Source organism: Callithrix jacchus, chromosome 7 (assembly GCF_049354715.1).
Source record: "Callithrix jacchus isolate 240 chromosome 7, calJac240_pri, whole genome shotgun sequence".
Lineage (NCBI taxonomy): Eukaryota > Metazoa > Chordata > Mammalia > Primates > Cebidae > Callithrix > Callithrix jacchus.
Window position 1 is genome coordinate 93,876,318 of NC_133508.1, and position 19,375 is coordinate 93,895,692.

The window sequence follows — 19,375 nt, forward strand, 5'->3', positions numbered from 1 at the left end:
CATATCTTGTTGGGTAAAACTGGTTTCCTTGCCTCCATCTCAGTCGCCTCCAATCTATTCTCCACCAACAGCCAGGGTGCCCTGATCAATACCTAAACCTGATCAGTTGCCATGCTGCTGTTTTAAGGATTTCCGCAGCATGACGTTGGTCACTCCGTCTCTGCCATTTCTATATCGCACAGCCCCCATCTGCGTTTCTAAATTCTTTGCTTGGCATATTATATGCCTTGCTTCCCCCCACTTAAAACACAAATATTTTTCATATGCATCACTGGCTTCTCCACCAGATTTAATTTAGATAGCCTTAAAAAACTCTCATATATCCAAAATTTTGTCCATGTTTTCTTAGTTCTGGAACAACACTATTCCCATTCTTGGCAAATTTCAATTCATTATCTTAAGTCTCTGCTTCAATGACACCCCCTCTCTAGAAAGGTTTTCTTGATTTCTCACAGGAATCAAGGCCAAAATCAACATTGGCTTGTATCCCTGTAGCACATCGTTAATACCAGTACATCAATACCATGGCGCATTGGAGGCACTGGTCTCTGTTCCCATTAAACTTGGGTTCCTGTGGGTGGAGATGATGTTGTTCGGATCCCCCAGCACCAAGCACATGGCCTACCTCACAGGAGAGAAACCGTGACTATTAACTGAAAGGATTCTTCGAGCGTTTATGACATGCACGTAATACCAGCTCTACAAAGAGGAATAAGAACTGATCTGGGATTTCCAGGGCTCACAGCCTAGGACTGGCTTCAAGGCTGATTTTGTGATGTCTGGGCACCTGTCCTGGAATTTTCCAGGAAAGTTCCAATTTTATATATATTTATTCTCTGCACTCTTAAATCCAACTCCAACAGAAAGTCTAATATTATATATGACAATCATATTTGCCCTTTACACTGAAAATAGCACAAAATCTTATGTAATTCAACTGCCTTGATTTTTGATTTCTAAATTGGCGCATGTCGTTGACGACATGTGCCATTCATGCTAAAATTTAAGAAGTGGCCTAGCATTTTGCATATACCCCTGGGAGACTTCCTGTGCTCTCCTCCATAAACAGGAAGGGAGGGAAAGCTTCCTTATTGCTACATCCACAGGGGGTTACAGCTTCAGAAACCCAGGCCCTTCTTAGGCTTTAATTCCAAGTCACGTTGTCAAAAACTTGTTATCGAATTAGGAAGAAGACATAGTGAATATTAATTATCACTTACTAATTGGGCTTCTAGTTATTACTAGGCACTGTGCTAAGCAGTTAACATTCATTATCTCATTTAACTCTCTCAATAGCTCCATTTCAGAAGGATGGTAGATAATTATCCTCCATCTGAAGGGTGGTAGATAATCCATCCTTCTTTCCTTTCTCCCATCCACCCTTCTTCCCATACATCTTTCTTCCCATCTGCCTTTTCTTCTTCTTCATCCCTTCATCAATAACTATTTATTTACTATATTCCAAGCATTGTTCTAGGAGGTGGGGATAGAGTTGAGAACAAGAACAGATACAGTCCTACCTTCATAAATTTCTATTCTAATAACAAGAGACTGATGATAAACAAGTAAATAAACAAACAAGATCATTACAGAGATCTATTAGTCCTATGAAGGAAACAAGGTACTATGACAAGTGTGAACTCTTGCTGATGAGGCAGCACACTTTATATGGAGAGGATAGAGAAAGCTGAACTTGGGAAGTTTTATTTGAACTTAGATCTCAATGCAGCTATGAAAGCTTAAAGTAATAAGTTTTTGAGGAAGAGGGGATGGCAAGTGCAAAGGCCCTTTACAAAGTCTGTTTAAGGAACAGCAAGAAATCTAGTGTGTTGACTATGGGCAAAGAGCTAGGGGAAGACAGGTAGGAGATAAGTAAGACACATAACAGGGACCAGCATGCAGGGCCATGAAGACCACGAGGCAAGTAGTTTGGATTCTATTCTAAGTACAAAAAGAAACCATACTAAGTTGTAAGGAGGCGATCCATACATCCCATCCTTCCATCTACTCAATCAATTGTTCAGCAAATTTTTTTTGAGGACTCACTCAATCTGGTCTTCTTATTCTAGGTAATAGGAATATGGTAGCAAAACAGATAGTCCTTATCTTTTTTTTTCTTTTCTCTTTTTTTTTTTTTTGAGAGAGGGTCTTGCTCTGTTGCCCAGGTTGGAGTGAAATGGTGTGATTTCAGCTCACTACAACCTCTGCCACCCAGGTTCAAGCAATTCTCCTGTCTCAGCCTCCCAAGTAGCTAGGATTACAGGCACAGGCCACCATGCCCCGCTAATTTTGTATTTTTAATAGAGATGGGGTTTCGCCATATAGGCCAGGCTGGTCTTGAATTCCTGACCTCAAGTGATCTTCCTACCTTGACCTCCCAAAATGTTGGGAATACAGACATGAGCCACCGTGCCCAGCCAGTCCTTATCCTTTTTATAACTTACATAGTACTGAGGTGATCCAAGAGCTTGGTGGCAAAACCAAGAGCTTGCTGATAGATTCAATGTGAAGAATGAGGGAGGAGAAGGGAAATGGAGCATGGCTCCTAAGTTTTGGCCTGAGAAATCATGAGGATAATCGTGTTGTTTACCAAGATATACGACTGGTGACAGATTTGAGTTATAAGAGAACACTCAGGCTCTAAGAAGTTACATTACATAGATTGCCTGAATTCGTGCAGCTTGTAAGAAGCAGAGGTAGGATTCAAATCCAGGTTTTTCCAAAAACTATCTCACAATGTAATTCCAGAAGATTAAGCACTTTACCCAGACCCAAGATTTCAATTTAGCAGGTAGGGCTAGAATATAGAATATCACGCTGAGAGTTTGGAGCAATGCTGCCCAGGTCACATACATAACCATTCTGAATAACAGGTTTTAAAGTAGAAAAACCCTGTTATTTCTAACCCCTCCCTAGCCCCCTTCCCATGGGGATCACTTTTGTTACCTGGAGCCTGGCTGGCAAGCTCACACTCATAGATAGGCTGGCAGGTGCTGCTTGCTGGGCTCCTCTCAGGATGTGGGTTTTCCCAGCTCTTCCTGATATGTTGAGAAATTAGAAAACAGGGATCTTCAGAGATGGTAAGTAATTTTTGGGAGGTCACCAAGTTCTTCTGATAAGGAAGAGTCTGGGCTCCTTTTGTTTCCAGCTTTTTCCTGGGTTCCTCTGGAGTAAGCCTCATGCATTTTTGTCCTTCCAGATGGAAGGACTTATTTCCACAGTTGGCAAGGAGAAGGGCTGATGACATTTCACTTTTCTGAGCTGAAACCTTCTCCCAGTTCCAGAGTTTGTTTCTGAAGCTATTGGCCACCATTACTTTTTCCGTAGTGGTTATCTCAGCATTTGATTGAGTCACATCGAACAGCAGAGAAGCTTTCTGTGAACTTACTGCAGAACATACCGTGGACTTTCCTAGAGGTCCTAGGAAGTTAGAACATTTTGAAATTTCACTCTTCTGAGCCAACTTTATCTTCTGAGGTTGAAGAGGCTGGGACTCACTACTGGGACAGTATGGTGGAAGCTGCTTGTGGCTGGATGAGAGGGGCTTTCCATTGGTCAAAATTGGAGATGACTGTGTGCCTCCAATGTCACCCTTTGGAGAAACACCTGCTGGGAATTTAATAGGTCCTGGAAGAGGTGGAACATCAAGATTTTGAAATTTGGCTCGAAGTTCCTTGAAGTTTATTACCCCTTCCTAAAGCAAAACAAAAAACAAAAATGAAAAGCAAACAAACAAAAAACAAGTATCTTATTATTCCAGTGTGATTAGCTGATCTTACCGTACCTGAGTTCTCACTGAATCACTGTGTTAAAGTGCTCTAGCTGTTGATATAATGCAACTGCTTACCTAATGGGCAATGTTAGCCAGCAATGCTGTTGTCTATAAGAGACAGAATGAAAACACTGTTTCTGTGTTAAACACTCCAGGGATGTTTAATTTTCTCATAGCATATAAAGAACACCTATAGATAGTACTAAAAACAGCAAACTTTGATACAACTTTTGAGGGCTCTCTACTGCCTATGAAAATAAATTCCAAACTGCTTCATACAGAATTCAAGGTTCTTCACAATGTTGTCCCAACAAGCTCAAAAGTTGGCAGAATTATGATCTCCAACCACAGCTAAATATGACTACCCTTAAACCAAACAGCCCTATTTCTAATTTCTTAGACCCTCCTACTCTCTACCACCTGGAGTTTGCTTTGTGTTCTTCCTTCACCAAACGCATCCCCATCAGCTTGTCAACACCTTTCTTGCAATTCACTGCCTACTTCTCCATCAATATTTCACCTAGGGAACTTAATTCAATATGCAAAATAATAATAATTCCATTAAAAATTGGGCAAAGGACACAAACAGAAAACCAAATACTGAATGTTCTCACAAGTATGAAATAACCATTGAGTACACATGGACATAAAGATGGAAACAAAAGGCATTGTTTCCAGAGGAGACTCTGAGAGGGTGAAGGAACAAGGTGGGGGTAAAGGTGGAAAAATTACCTATCAGGTCCTATGCTCACTACCTAGGTGATGGAATCATTCATACACCAAACCTCAGTGACACACGATTTACCCATGTACAAGCATGTGCATGTACTTTCTGAACCTAAAATGAAAGCCTAAATAAAAAGCTTGCACCCATGGATTGCAGACATATCTAACTTCTTTCCTGTCTCCTTGGTACTTCCATAGCTTTTTCTATCTCGGCTGTTGAACTTAACATTATGGAGTGGAGAAAAGAACAAACTTTGGGACTAGACAGACCTATGTTCATATTAAGACTTCACTCTTTCTCCTCTAGGAAAACATGTTGATCTTCCCTCCAAGTGCCTCATAAAAATAAGTCATCAAACAGTAGAAGGATTAGAGTCATTATATGTGAAATGTCCATTACAGTGCCTGACACATAGTAGGTCCATGCTAAATAAAAAGTTCTTTATCAGAGACCAGATAACCCTCTTGCATTTTTAACTCTCCTTGGGAATTGATCATGCTCCTCCCTCTAAATTCAACTCCAATTTGCTATATGAAAATTGTGGTAGTAATGGGAGCCCAGTCTTTGGGACAGAGGAAGGAGTATGATGGGTTTATACAGTGAGCTGACTGGCAGTCGGGACAGGTAAGTATAGGCTTAACTCCTGCTCCATGTTCTTCCTGCTACTCTTTCTTCCTCCCACCTAGACTGCATTAGATTTTTTTTTTTTTGAGACGGAGTCTTGCCCTGTTGCCAGGCTGGAGCACAGTGGCACAGTCTCGGCTCACTGCAACCTCCACTTCCCGGGTTCAAGCGATTCTTCCGCCTCAGCCTCCCGAGTAGCTGGGACTACAGGTGCATGCCAAACGTCCAGCTAATTTTTGTATTTTTAGTAGAGACAGGGTTTCACCATGTTAGCCAGGATGATCTTGATCTCTTGACCTTGTGATCTACCTGCCTTGGCCCCCCAACGTGCTAGGATTACAGGCGTGAGCCACCGCGCCAGACCTGCATTATAGATTTTATAAGTGTGTTTTGTCATCTTTTTCTTTCACAAGAGGTAGGATAAGGTCTAGTGGAGCCATTGCAAAAATAAGAGCCATGTTCCTCTCCTGATTATCTTAAAGGTTTTTAATTTCATGTACACAGACTATCTCCATGGCAGTGACTTTTGATTTCACTGGCTTAGGAAATGTTGGGCAACCTTTTCTCACTATATTTACAGTTGACTCACACCTGCCTTCTGAAGATTTTGGAAGGGAGGGAAATTGAACAAGAAGCATGAAGCAAGTGTCTGGGAGCATAAGTACATGCACTCTCTCTCCTTTTTCATCTCTTCGTTCTCTCTCTCTCTCACACACACACCCACACCCACACCCATACCCACACCCACACACACCCAGCAGACAAGTTAATTCAACTACACTTTCTCTCCCCTGATGCAGCAGAAGCCAGCACTGGGCATGAAATCAGGAGAACTGAGTGTGAGACTCTGTTAGCCATTTCCATTTATGTGCCTTGGGCAATTCACTTCACTTCCTTAGGCCTTGTTTTCCTCGCTATAAAAGAAAACATATTTCTGACAGCAGTTCAAGGTTATTGTAAAAATCAAATGAAATAACTGATATACACACCTCCATGATAAATATTTTTTAAATTGTCGTAAAATACACATAAAACATGCCATCTTAACTGTTTCTAAGTGTACAATTTGGCGGTGTTATGTAGATTCACGTTGCTGTGCAGCCAATCTCCTGAACTCTTTTCATCTTGCAAAAATAAACTCCTCATCCATTAAACAATTCCGTATTCTGCCCTCTCATTCTACACTCTGTCTCTGAATTTGACTATTCTAGGTACTGCATAAGAGGAATCATAAAGTATTTGTCTTCTTATAACTGTCTTATTTCCTTCCTTTTTAAGGTAAATAATATATCATAGTGTATATACAACACATCCTGTGTATTCATTCATACATCAATGGGTAGTTGGGTTGCTTCCATCTCTTAGTGATTATGAATGATGCTTCTATAAGCAGAAGTTTACAGATATTTCACTGGGACCCTATGTTCAATTATTTTGAGTGTGTTCCCAGAAGTGGAATTGCTGGATTATATGTTAATTCTATTTTTAATTTTTGAGGAATCTCCCTTCCGTTTTCCATAGCAACTGCACTATTTCACATTCTCACCAACAGTGTACAGGTATTCCAGTTTCTCCACGTCTTCACCAACACTTGTTTTTACAATAGCCATCCTAATGGGTATGAGTTTGTCAGTGGTTAATATTTTTAAAGTAATACAATGATTATTTTCAGTTCTTCACTATCTGAAGCCACATGGACTGCTACTGTATAATGTTATTGCTTAGCAGATTTTAGTCTCTGTAGGATTAAGTAAGCAAAGCCCTATGAGATAGAATTATGGATTTGATAACCTCCAAACCAAGATCCTGTGCAAAGATCACTGGTTTGGGGGGAGCAAACCTGATTATACCTGGCTCTTTACTCTTTCAACACATGTTCATGAAGTATCTACATCCAGACCAAACATTGTTTTACACGGCCAAGGGCTCTGTTGTAATGTCAAGGAGAGGCAGGAAATAAGCAATTACACAAGAAAATACTAGAGGCAAAGTGCTATGTGGAGAAATAAATGGATTATGCAATAGTGACTCAGTGCCTACCACTGATTTTCCGAGCTACAGTAGAAAAGTAATTTCTTCTCTCTAGCTCAGTCTTACATCAAATTAGAGGCTGATCTGGCTGATCTCCGAAACCCCTTCTGGCTCTAATATTTAGATTTTATTTTCCTTACAACCAAAGGGAAATAGATGTGATGCATTTTGTTTTTGATTATTCATCAGCCATAGGTGGAAGTTCAGGTTTGAGGACATGAGGAAAACTGCATGAAGATGGTTTGGAAGGTGGCTATGGGGTCCTTCTGGTTAAAACCATGTTTCATCTTTCAGCTGCCACCCCTAGTTAGTCCCCGGATCCCATTGATCTGTACTCTTAAGCAGCCCATGAACCCCTTTTATTCTTCCTCACTTACTGCTTGGAATGAGTTATTCATGGTCTCTGCTTCCACTCTTAGCCCTCTAATCCACCATTTACTCAGCTGTTAGACAAACTTCTTCATCTGATCATACAAGTCCCTTACATGATTTAAAACCTTCAATTTGGCATCCCCAAAGCTTTCAAATAAGCTCAAACTCTTGATTAGCATACAAGACTCACCCTAATCCCAACCCTCTTAATGCTCCAACATCACACTGGTGCTTCCCCCAGCACGTTTTCTTCCACATCGCCTCACCAAATTGCTGACACTCTTCCAAACCTGTTTTGCCCTTTCATGTAGCTGTAATTTTGAATGTGCTGCCTCCAATGCTCATCTTTCTCTCTAATTTCTTGAACTAGCAAATTCCTGCTTGTTCAAACTTTAACTTGTGTCATCTCAAAATATTTATTGATTGCCTACTATGTGCTAGATAATAGGGCTATGAAGATGAATGAGGCAATCCGACCTTTCAGAACTCAGAAATGAAGGAGACAGACACAAATTGGTTGTTTTAACATAATACAGGGACTTATTAAATATACAGCACAAACTCTGTGGAGGAAACATAGAAAAGGGGCTTATGATGCAAACCTGGTTGCCAAGCAGGTTTGCTAGAGGGGATTTCCCAGCTTAAACAGTCAGCCAAGCAAAGAACAGAGGAAGTCAGTCCAGAGCATGAACACAGAAGGCACAGCCTTGGAAACAGCATGACATATACGGGAAGCAGCAGCAGTTCCATATAACTGAAGCCCCAGTGTGCAGTTATGTGAGCCTGGAGAAGCAAGGAGAGGCCAAGTCTCAATGCCATTGGGCTTGGTCTTCAGAGTTGGTGAGGCACTACTGATGAGTTTCCTGGTGAGCAGCTAAAGACAATTTCTAACTGATTCCTCTTTCATGACCACTCTGTGTAAAGCAGCATCTCCCCTTCACTCTCTACCTACCTTATCTTAGGTATAGACTGACTCATCCAACCCTTTCTAGTGAGCCTTCCCCTAGCACAGAGCCTGGAAAGCTTGGAACTACCACTCTCTGGCACTCTTTCAGCTGGAATTCTGCCCGACAGAGGTGTCCATGGCTTGAGAAATGAGCCCCTGAGGGTATGGTCACTCAGGGGAGAGCATATGCTTTGGAGAACAGCTGTTGGCAGAGATTCCCGTGCTGTGCGATGGGTAGCAGCATCAGTGGGTTCACACAGGAACGGCCCCATTCCCTTAGCTGTAGCATCTAAGCTTCTTCCCAGTTCTGGGAATTCCTAAAATTCCTAAAAGGATTTGCTTTTTGTAAATCCTTTTCCATTCATATTTACAATAACAGATTTGGTTATCTGCAACAACAACAACAACACTGGCCAATACAGCCTGGTTTGTTTTTCTTCATAGCACTATCAAAACCCAGCAGAGGGTCTGTCTCCCTCCGTCAGAATGTAGGTTCTTGAAGGTAGGGACTTTGTTTGTAGTTCAGTATTTGTCCACTGCTATAGTGCCAGTGCCTCAATAAAAATGTGGTGAAGGAATGAATCCTTGATTCACAAGTCTTTCAGAACATCTTTAAGATGGGGCCAGTATCCTATTTATCTTGGTATCCCCAGCAGTGACAGAAGTGACCCACAAAATCTTTGGTGAATGAGTTAATCAATGAATAGATATTTAGAAAAGTTAGCTGGTTCACGTAATACATAAACCGTAACTCAGCAGAAACTTAAATTTTTTCCTGCGTCATCTTTGTGAATGTAGTTTACAATGCCTAAGGAAACAAATGATCTCATTGCTATCATGTCAAAAGACAGCCCTAAAAATAGCCCTGGAAAATAGCTTGGTACTTCTGATCTGTACTGGGCAAGCCTCAAATACCTCATCTGGAAAGTACAGGCCAAAACAATCCCAGAGATATTGTGGGAACAACCTAAGATAAAAGACAATGGTGTCCTCTAAACAGAAAGGATATATCTCTTTGATATGGAAATTAACCAAGGAGGTAGCATTCAAGAAAAACAAAGACATTACTATTTCAGACGAATGGAGAGACCAGGGTAAAATAGTTGGAAGTCTGAATCTCAGCTCTTTATGTGTGGCAGTTATATTTAGATGAATGTATTTAGTTACTAGGGAAAAAGACTCCATCAAACAGATACCTTTTATTCAATGTTTATGTTACAGAAATCTAAGAAATAATAATATAATAACAAAAATGGGCAGACACATGATATTACCATAAACCAGACACTGTTCTAAGCACTTCAAATACATTAACTCATTTAAACCCATATATTCTCAGGCTACAGACAAGAACAGTGAGGCATCCAGGGCCTACGTGACCTGTCCAAGGTCATACAGCAAGGAAAGATCAAAGCTAGGAATCAAATTCATACAACCTGGCTTTGGGGCCCATAAGCTCTATTCTGAACTCCTCCAACCCAAGAATTTGCTTGGTGGGTCTAGAAACTTTTTTGGCTATAATTTTCTAGACACGAACTAATACCTGATCATGTGAGCATAAATGCTGTAATCTCTTCTTGGGAAGATTATTTTCCACTTTGCTAGTTTTATAAAATTGATAACTATATTTTTTTCCATTCTCATCATCTTTTTTAACAACCCTTATATATGATATTTTAATTAATTTACACAATAACTGCACCAATTAGGCATTGTTACTGACCCTTTTTTATAGGTAGGGTAGCAGAGGTTAAATAACTTTCCCCAGGTTACGTAGTTAGGGAACGATACAGGAATTTGAATCCAAGTCTGTATAACTCCAGGACTGTTTTTATTTATTCTGCTAATATCCCTTTCTTATAAATTGAACTCTAATTTAAAATTCTTTTAATTCATGAAAATATCGTAATCAATTTTGTAATGTCACATTTACTTTAGAGATTATGTAAAAAAGTGTAGCTCTAATCACACCATTGAAACAAAACAAAATCCTAAGAATCCAATTTGCATTGGCTTTTAAGACACTTTTTCAGATGTTTTGTTATTTACACTGATGTGAACAAAACATTTAGTTAATATAATTGGCACAGCTTTTAACATTTTTATAGATAACATGGCCATTGTGACGATGTATCTTGGATTTTTCAAGGTAGTTTTCATTTAACGTAATTTAAAAGATGATGGGAAAATGCAGAACCAAATAACAAAACTCAGTGTTATACCCTTTCAAAGCAAATTTGCAAGTGATAATAATTGTGTCAAATCGCATCTTGATCTCTGCTTTATAAAGCATGGCACAGACGCTGTTCCATCCTTTCCTGAGTTTACCCTGCTGCAGCAGGCTGCTAGGTAACCTTCTCTATGTCACAGCTCTCAGCCTTACATCTTCAATGGCATTCATTGTAGATGTAAGCTGCCTTGGACAAGGACTGCAGGTGCTCAGTAAGTTAGTAGTGACTTGGTAAGTGAATGTGGTCATAAAAATATACATAAAATAAGTTCCAAAAGGAGAAGATACTATTTTATGCACATTTTTAAACTGCAAAATAAAGGTTAACTCATTTCTGAATGTCTGCACATTGCTAACTGCTGCCTTCCACAGGGAGAAACAATGGCAACGTCAATGGCAGTGGTTAATCTCAAGCCTGAACCTTCCTCTGTGGTAAGCAAATCCAAGAGCCTTAAGGAATATGCAAACTCAAAATCCAAGGCAAAGAGAAGGCAGCAAAAGCCAAGAATTACAAGCCCAGGAAGAGAGGCAGTAGTAGCTGTCAAATCTAAGATGGAAAGCAGTCGAAGTTGACTAAGTAGAGCATCGGAGCCACCCTTCATGAATAAAAGGGCTTCAATTCAACCTTCACTACTATAAAAGCTATAATAATGGTGAAACCATCTGGATTCTTGGTACCAATGATTAATTCCTGTGAAGGGGTAGGAACAACAGCACACAGAAGTGCTTAAAATCTTCCCATCTGCCCTCTGAACTCACACCGTAGTTGTTAGTTGAAGTTAAAGCTTAAGGTTAGAAAGGTTAAAAGTGTCTTATGTAAAGACAAAAGAACCAATCATTGCACCCCCATTATCTGTCAAGTCAAATAAGTACTTTTAATCTCTAGGTTGGGTATGAGCAAGAATCCCAGCTCCATTAAATATGTGACCTTGAACAAGCTACTACTAAATCTCTCTGCATCTGTAAAATGGGGCCAATACTACTCACCACATGGGGCGTAAGGTTTCAGTTAAGTGTTACAAAGTTCCTAAGTGCCCAGCTCCTGGCCAGCGCTCTTGGTGAGGCTGCTCCTCCTCTAGTTGCAACCATATATGCCATCTGCTCTCCCTCAGCCATGACGCTGCCCACTACAGACTGCAAAGGCAGCCCAGAGTCTTGATGGTCCTCATACATCATATGCTTTCCTCACCTCAATAACCTGTGCATTACCACTATGCTGCCTAAGCCCCCAGCCCAAGCGGTAGGCAATAGTTAGCAATGACTTGTCTTCCCCTAAAACATCAGGCCAGTGAGCCTTACATTCCCCTTTACCTTGGTCACCATGAGAAAGCCACGCTGGTCTGAAACACTGGGCCTTATTCCCCACAGACCTCTGCAGTATCACCAATTGCATCCCATTTTTCACCCTTCCCCAACCTCCCTAACCTTCAGTATGAAAACTTCCTCATGTCCTCAGTCTCTTCTATGAACTTTTCCTCTACCTTTTTGCTCAGAGTCACCTCTCTCCAGAAGACATGGCTTCTCTCCCAAACGTGGCTTTCCCCTTCCACACTCCTCTCCTCCTGGGTCAGAAAGTGGAGTAAAGTGTTTTCTTAGCTTGTCACTGCTGCTTTCAAATGATTTTTTCTTCCTCAATAACACCAACGCCTGCAAAGGTCATGTGAAACCAAACCTCCTGCTCCCCATTGATGTCTTCCACAATATTCCTGGTCACTCCCTTTTATTTATTAAAGATGTTAGCACCTGGCTCACTCCTCTTTATTACTACTCTCATTGCAATAAGCAAATTCCAAATCCATGCAGATAACCCTTCCAACACGTTGGCCTCATATCTGATGCTCATCTTTCACCCTACTGGAGCCACTAATTTCTATAGATACACCTTAGATCCTGCTATGAGTAATAAATGAACCATCTGCAACATATCAGCATATCAATTTCAAGTACCCTACTCCCGGACACCCATCCCATCTTACCCACTTGCCTTTTCTGGTGCCCCAACTCCAGCAATGCTTTAGCCTCATGGACCTTAACACTGCTTCTCTACTATCCCCTCCCATCTTCATTTCCCTCTGTATCCAGATTGGATTCCATAGACCATCTTGAGAATCACTCTCTGGAATACATTTTAACTCTTGCCTCTCTCCCACGCCATAGTTACTCGAACGTGGATAAGGCATGAAATATGCCTAGAACTCTATCCTTGGTTAATCACTCTTCCTACCCTTTATCTATACCCGAAGCAGAATGAAACCCAGGGTAGCTCCTATCTACTTTGCCATTTGTAGGGGCTGGAATTGTCTAACAGAGCAGGAGCATGCAGAAACTTGAAGTCCAAGTTAAGGAGTTAGGATTTTATTCCATAGGCAATGGGGAGCCTCTAAAAGTTGTGAGCAGGAGAATGACACAGTGGGCAACTTCATTCAGGTTTCATGAAAGGCACTGATTTCCCAATCCTTCTGGCTTCTTTCCCATCTGGGGCAAGTGCCTCCCTCTGCTGTCTTGGTGCTTATTATACTCTGTCTTATCATAACTATTTACTGGCCTGCCTCTACCACTAAACCTCATCTTTTTAAATGCAAGGACTATGTCTTTCCATCATTGCATCTTCAGCTGATAGCTGGGCTGGAGCAGTTCATAACACTTCATCCCCATTTAGTGAAGGTAGTTGTGCAAGCAGTTGCCTAAGTATAAGTACTGTGTATGGTATCAATGAAAATATAGTGAAGAATTAGTTTGGTTTGGCCCATTCAGGAAATACTTCCCAAAGGAAGTAAGATTGAAGGATGAGTGAGTTTCCATTGTAGAGAAAAGGGCTATGAGACATTTTAGGCTAAAGGAACAGCATAGGCAAAAGCATGGAGGTGTGCAGGTCCATTGTATTTTCAGATTGGAGCAGCTAGAGTATCAAATGAGTGGAGCAGGAGGAAGAAAGCCATTATCCTTCCCAGAAGCCCTCAAAGCCTTCATTCAATGAAGTAATGAAGAATCAGTTGCCTTTTCAGGGCAATAAGAGGAGGAAATATTTTGGTGCAGGGAATCCTTTGGTGGATGCAAGATTATATCACTTTGCCACTTTCTTGTCTGCATCTGCCTATATTCGTTGTCATGAGGGCCTTTCTGTCCATCCATCACCAATTACAGAGCCATTAGAACTTTCTTCCAAGAATTCCAATAGAACACTGACATCAACACAAACAATCATCTTCCTAGGATCAACATGAAAATGTGTGTGTTGGTGGCCTCTCTAAAAAACCTTTTCCATCCATTTCTTTCTCTGCACAAGAGCTCAGTCTTCATGTCTTCCTCTTTCTTTGCAATATTGCTTGTATTCTCTCAGATTTAGTTACAGTGCTAATTTAGATCTAAAATCCTTATACAAAAATCTTCTGACCAGATTTACTTTGGAATTCAAATGCATCCAATTATAGAAAGGTAACATATTACAAATTCTGTATCCGTAAACCCTAGTATAGTCTGAGACAGCATCCTGTGATCAAACATGTTACCATTCCTGCAGTAAAACATATTAATGTTCATCTAATGCAAGATAAATAAAGACCGTATGTTGTCTCATGTTGGTTCAGGCAAGCTTTTGAAACCAAAAAAGTTATGAAAAATTAGTGGGTTTCAGAGCTCATTGGATTTTGGAATTGTGAGTAATGAGATCATGAACCTTTCCCTACCCACTTCCTCAGGATTTTTCAAGAAAGAATAACAAAAAGCAAGATGATTATTCAGCTCCAGGCATAATCAATGGTAGCGGTACTGATAGTTATTCCTTGGTTCAGCTGGTTGTCTTCTTCTACTTAGGTTTTTGCAATCATTTTGTAACTGGCAACCCGGCCTCACACAAAAATGTTGCAGGGATCTGATGGCTCTAAAATACAATTCCATTCTAAAATGTCTCTCCATTTTTAAAAAAACAGTAGTGTTTCACAGGTATCTGTCAGTTAAGATGCTAATTCCTTCACCTCCTTGATCTGGTCCCAAACCACCACTACATGCCTTTATGTTGCAGTCACGTAGAACTCCTGGGCTCCCTCTAGTGTGGGTCTTGCTTTCCTGCACCCCATTACAACCCATGGTGGCATGGCCAGAATGCCATTGCACATCTTCTGTCCAAATTTTACTCATCCTTCTGGGCACGGCTTACATGCTTCCGCCATCAGTGGCCCCTTTAAAACTAAACCTCTCTCTCCACAGACCTCTTCTGGCAATGGTTCTTAATCCTGGCTGTGAATGGGAATATCCTGGGGACTCCTGAGCCTGCCCCACTGAAACAGAAGCTCCGGGGAGTGCATATTTTATGAATCACCTTGAGTGCTTACTGTGTGGCCAGCTCAGCATCTGGTCCAAAGAACACATTTGAAAATATGTCTTATAGCATTTCATCTGCAAATCTCTTGGTCTTATGCCCCTTACCATTTTTCATATCCTACTACAATTATTCAAGTAAATGCTTCATCTGTCCTATATTCCATGAACTCCTTGAGGTCAGGTAGGAACACGTACTCGCCTTTGTAGGGCCCACAGGTTCAAACATGAAAATTTACTCCTAGTAATACTCAATAAATACTTACCAAACTAACAGCGAATGACATGAATGAATATATTTTGGGAATAATAACCTCCAGAGAGGATGATCTTTTAAAAGGCTTTCTTTGAGAACTACAAATTAATTTTATGCCAATGATGCATCTAAAGTGCAGGTTCAGGCCAGGTGTAATGGCTCAAGCCTGTAATCCCAGCACTTTGGGAAGCTGAGGTGGGCAAATCATCAGAGGTCAGGAGTTCAAGACCAGCCTGGTCAACATGGTGAAACTCCATCTCTACCAAAAATACAAAAAAATTTAGCTGGGCGTGGTGGTGCATGCATGTAATCCCAGCTACTTGGGAAGCTGAGGTGAAAGAATGGCTCGAATCCAGCAGGCAGAGGTTGCAGTAAGCCAAGATGGTGGCCCTATACTCCAACATGGGTGACAGAGTAAGACTCTGTCTCAAAAAATAAAGCACAAGTTCAATCATGCCACTCCTCTGTTTAAGACCTTTCAATGGCTCCGTGTTACCTTGTTGATAAATTATACATTCCTTAGCCAAATGCATAAGGTTCTCTCTGATCTTTTCCTGTCTATGTCTTCAGCTTCATTTCCCACCACTTCCTGCCTCTAACTCACCCCTCCAGTGTGCCCCCCACCCCCCGAAATGCCCTTCCCACCTTTATTTGCCTGGCTAAATGAATTCATCTTTTGAGATTTAGCTGAGTGACCAATTCCTCCCAGCAGTCTTTTCCAGTTCTTAGGTCGGGCCAAGCGTGTGTGCTTGCTCCATTTTAGTACCTTCTGCTTCCCTCTGTCTTTCCACTCATCTAGTTTTATTGATTAAAGTGATCTGCATATGTGTCCTCTTTACCACACCCTCCTCGAACATGTGGATCAGATTGTATTATTGTGTTCTTTTTACCTGTGCTTCTATTACTGTGCCTAGGCACACAGAGAGTAGATGGACAATACGTGTTATTTTGAATTAAACTGAGCAGATTAGAAAGCATTTGTTGTATATTTGTGGGTGGAGTAACTGAGGAAAAATCGAGTAATTCTAGATAAAAGAAAATGAAAGGTGTGTTGGCTTCTTATGTTAATGCATTTCCAGGCACTGCGCATAGTAGCATGTGTATGTTGTCTCAATTACCATAATCCTTACAATTGGCTTCTGAGCTGTGCCCCCTGAAGATGAGGACAAAAGTCAGGATCAATGCTTTCTGAAGCTTGCCAGAGCACATGGCAAATGAGTGCTGAGCCAAGAGATGAACCCAACCCTGACATGAAAGCCTGTTGATATGGTTTGGCTGTGTCCCCACAAAAATCTCACCTTGAATTCCCACATGTTGTGGGAGGGGCCCAGTGGGATGAATTTGAATCATGGGGTCAGGTCTTTTCTGTGCTGTTCTCATGATAGTAAGTCTCATGAGATTTGGTGGTTTTATAAAGAGGAGCTCCCCTGCATGAGTTCTCTCTCTTTGCTTGCTGCCATCCATGTAAGTCATGACTTGCCTCTCCTCGCCTTCCACCATGATTGTGAGGCCTCCCCACCCACGTGGAATTGTAGCCCCTGACATCCCAAAGCTATTGTTAAGCTGCCCAGGCTTCCTCCACCCACACCCCCTAGCCTGTTCTGTCCACAGCTCCTTGGGCTGCCGAGGAGCTAATGCAGTGATCCTGACCTCTCTCGTCAAGAGCACACTTCTTTGCTGGTTGCTCCTTTTGAGCATATGCATGTGATTATTTGGAACAGTTAGACTTGCCACATTGGGTCCATTTTAGGACTTGTTTCTAGCTAGAGGGACTGGTATCCTTCCAGGTCTAGCATTTGGGGTATGGAAAATTGCTGTGGTGTGTGGTAGGGTTTATGTTTTCTTCTGTTCTGACTTTTATTTCCCCCTTTGGTCTCCTGGCTTTTTCCTGTCCCTTTCCTTCTCCATTGACCAGCTTGGGCCTCCTCCTCATGTCATCCTTCCAGGAAGGAGCCTGCCCACTCTGTCTGCCAGCAGAATGCATTCAGTGCCAGAGCTCAGGCCTGCAGACTGGGCTGCTGCCTCCTCCGACTCAGGGCGTGGGAGTTGGTGCTGAGGCTTTCAAAAAACGATAATCAGAAAATGGTAAAGTATTTGGTAGTTTCTACCCACTCAGATACCGGAATGCAGCAAGGTTTTGTGGATCTAGATTGATTAGGCATGTCTTCTTGTCAGCCAGGCCAGGACCCAGGCTTGCCAGGAGCAGAGGCCATCCCAGCAGCCAGGCTGCCACCACTTTGGGGGCTTTGTGTACAGAGGTCTGGGCCTGAGACCTCATAGGCTGCAGAAATCTGGAGCAGCCACCATCAAGAAGTCCCTCTCAGGGGCCAGAACTCCTTTGCCAGCATGGATTTCTAAGGTCGGGACTGCATAATTAACACAGTTGCAGCTTTATTTTTTTTTACAGCTTTTTTCCCAAAATATGATCCGTAGTTGTGTGTGCAGCATTTTGCCCTGATACGTGTGCTCTACAATAAAAAGCAAATCTCACATATTTTGGGAAAACAAAAAACAAAAAACAAAAAATCCTTTAACACCTTTAAAGGTGTTTGAAGGCCATTAAACACCTTTTCCTGTATCAATTACTCAGTCTCGGGTATGTCTTTATCAGCAGCATGAAAATGGACTAATACACTTGTGATGTTTTAAAATCAGCTCTATGCTAGTCAACATGCCTCTTCTTTAGTGACAGTGTTTTCCCTCATCTTCTTCGGGCTCATCCAACAATCATTTGTTGTATGCCTACTACAGGTAACATAAATGCATGAGGCAGACACAGGCCTTGCCGTCCTGGGGTTCAAAGTCTCATGGAAAGGGTGGGCACATAGACAATGCCAGCACCCGAGGTCCCTGCTGTGATGGGGCAGCACCAGAGGCAGGACAGGAAACACCTAACCAGGCTGGGGACAGAGGGACCTTCCCGGAGACAGTGAGACAGACATAAAGAACACATAGGAACTGGGTTGTCAAAAGGGGGAATGAAGTTACAACAAGTTGGTGCAAAAGTAATTGTGGTTTTTGTCATTGAAAGGAACGGTAGAGGAGATGGCATTTCGAAGACCTGAACCTGAGAGAGTCTGGCACGTGTGGGTCTCTGGAGTGGGGAGTGTGGCTGAAATGTGAGATGAGAAGGAGAAATGGGGCTGGGGTCGGGGGCTTGAACGGTCTCACAGGCCACTAGAAACAAACTTAACAACACAAATTTACATGTTTATGTTCCAAAATTCCTTCACAGAATACACTGGGAGATCATGAATATCAAAATGATACTTTGCAAGGTTCAGATCCCCTGGCTCAAGGCAGAGGCCCACAGAGAACCCCCAAAGTGAAAAACAAAGGGAGATAACTATTCATTGCAATCAAATGGGGTTTACGATGCCTTTTAGGAAATCCTCCAAAAAAAAAGTGCTATGGGCTTGATATAGCTTCAAGATACTAAAACTTCAGCAACATGTAACTGCATTTTGTAGCGGAGTAAGGGTTTCAGAGGAAAAATTGGGCCACATACACCCTCAGGTTCAAAATGTAGCTTTCAACAAAAGGCTCAAGTTTAACTTAGTTGGCAGTCTGGGGATCAGGGCCTGAAGTCAGAATTTATGATCTCTGCAAACACACCAAATCCTCCAACAACCCAATTACAGCCCATCCTGATTACATGCCGCACACTCACTCGGCGCTGCAACTTGGGGCAAGAACAGGAAGCTTCACTAGAAACTGCCTGCAAGGGAGTTGGAAAAGCGACCACAGAGCGTCCTTATTTGAAAGGGTTTCCTGCTCTCCCTGCTGCCCTCTCCTGCTGCAGACAGAACAGTCGCTCAGTGTCTTCTAGGTTTATGACAGTTTTATTTAAAGTGTAATTTAATGAACACTGAAAAAAGAAGGGTTGAATAACCTCTTTGAGCCACTTTATTGCTTTTACTCCACAGCTATGATGTAAACTCCTCAGCCGATGTGGCCATTTTAATTTCTTAGATTTGTTTTCTATATTAGAGTCCCAGCTGCATGAAGAAGCGGTAAAAGAAATCAAAGACATCTTTCTAAATGCATTAGGGCAGGCTTTACAGGTGTTAGATGTTTTTGCTTTTCAAAGAAGATAAAGC

At 41.7% G+C, this 19,375-nt stretch overlaps 1 protein-coding gene across 5 annotated transcripts in view; it reads right to left on the reverse strand.

Annotated features, from left to right (window-relative positions):
• Positions 1–19,375, reverse strand: part of FYB2 (FYN binding protein 2) — a 111,341-nt gene that overhangs the window by 77,954 nt on the left and 14,012 nt on the right. For all 5 annotated transcript variants that reach the window (XR_013520111.1, XR_013520110.1, XM_035251622.3 and 2 more), the window contains exon 2: positions 2,947–3,694. Coding sequence is in view for 3 of the 5 variants with exons in the window: in XM_035251622.3 (XP_035107513.1) it covers positions 2,947–3,694 (748 nt within the window). In the remaining 2 variants the exon portion in view is untranslated. The remainder of the gene's footprint in view (positions 1–2,946; positions 3,695–19,375) is intronic.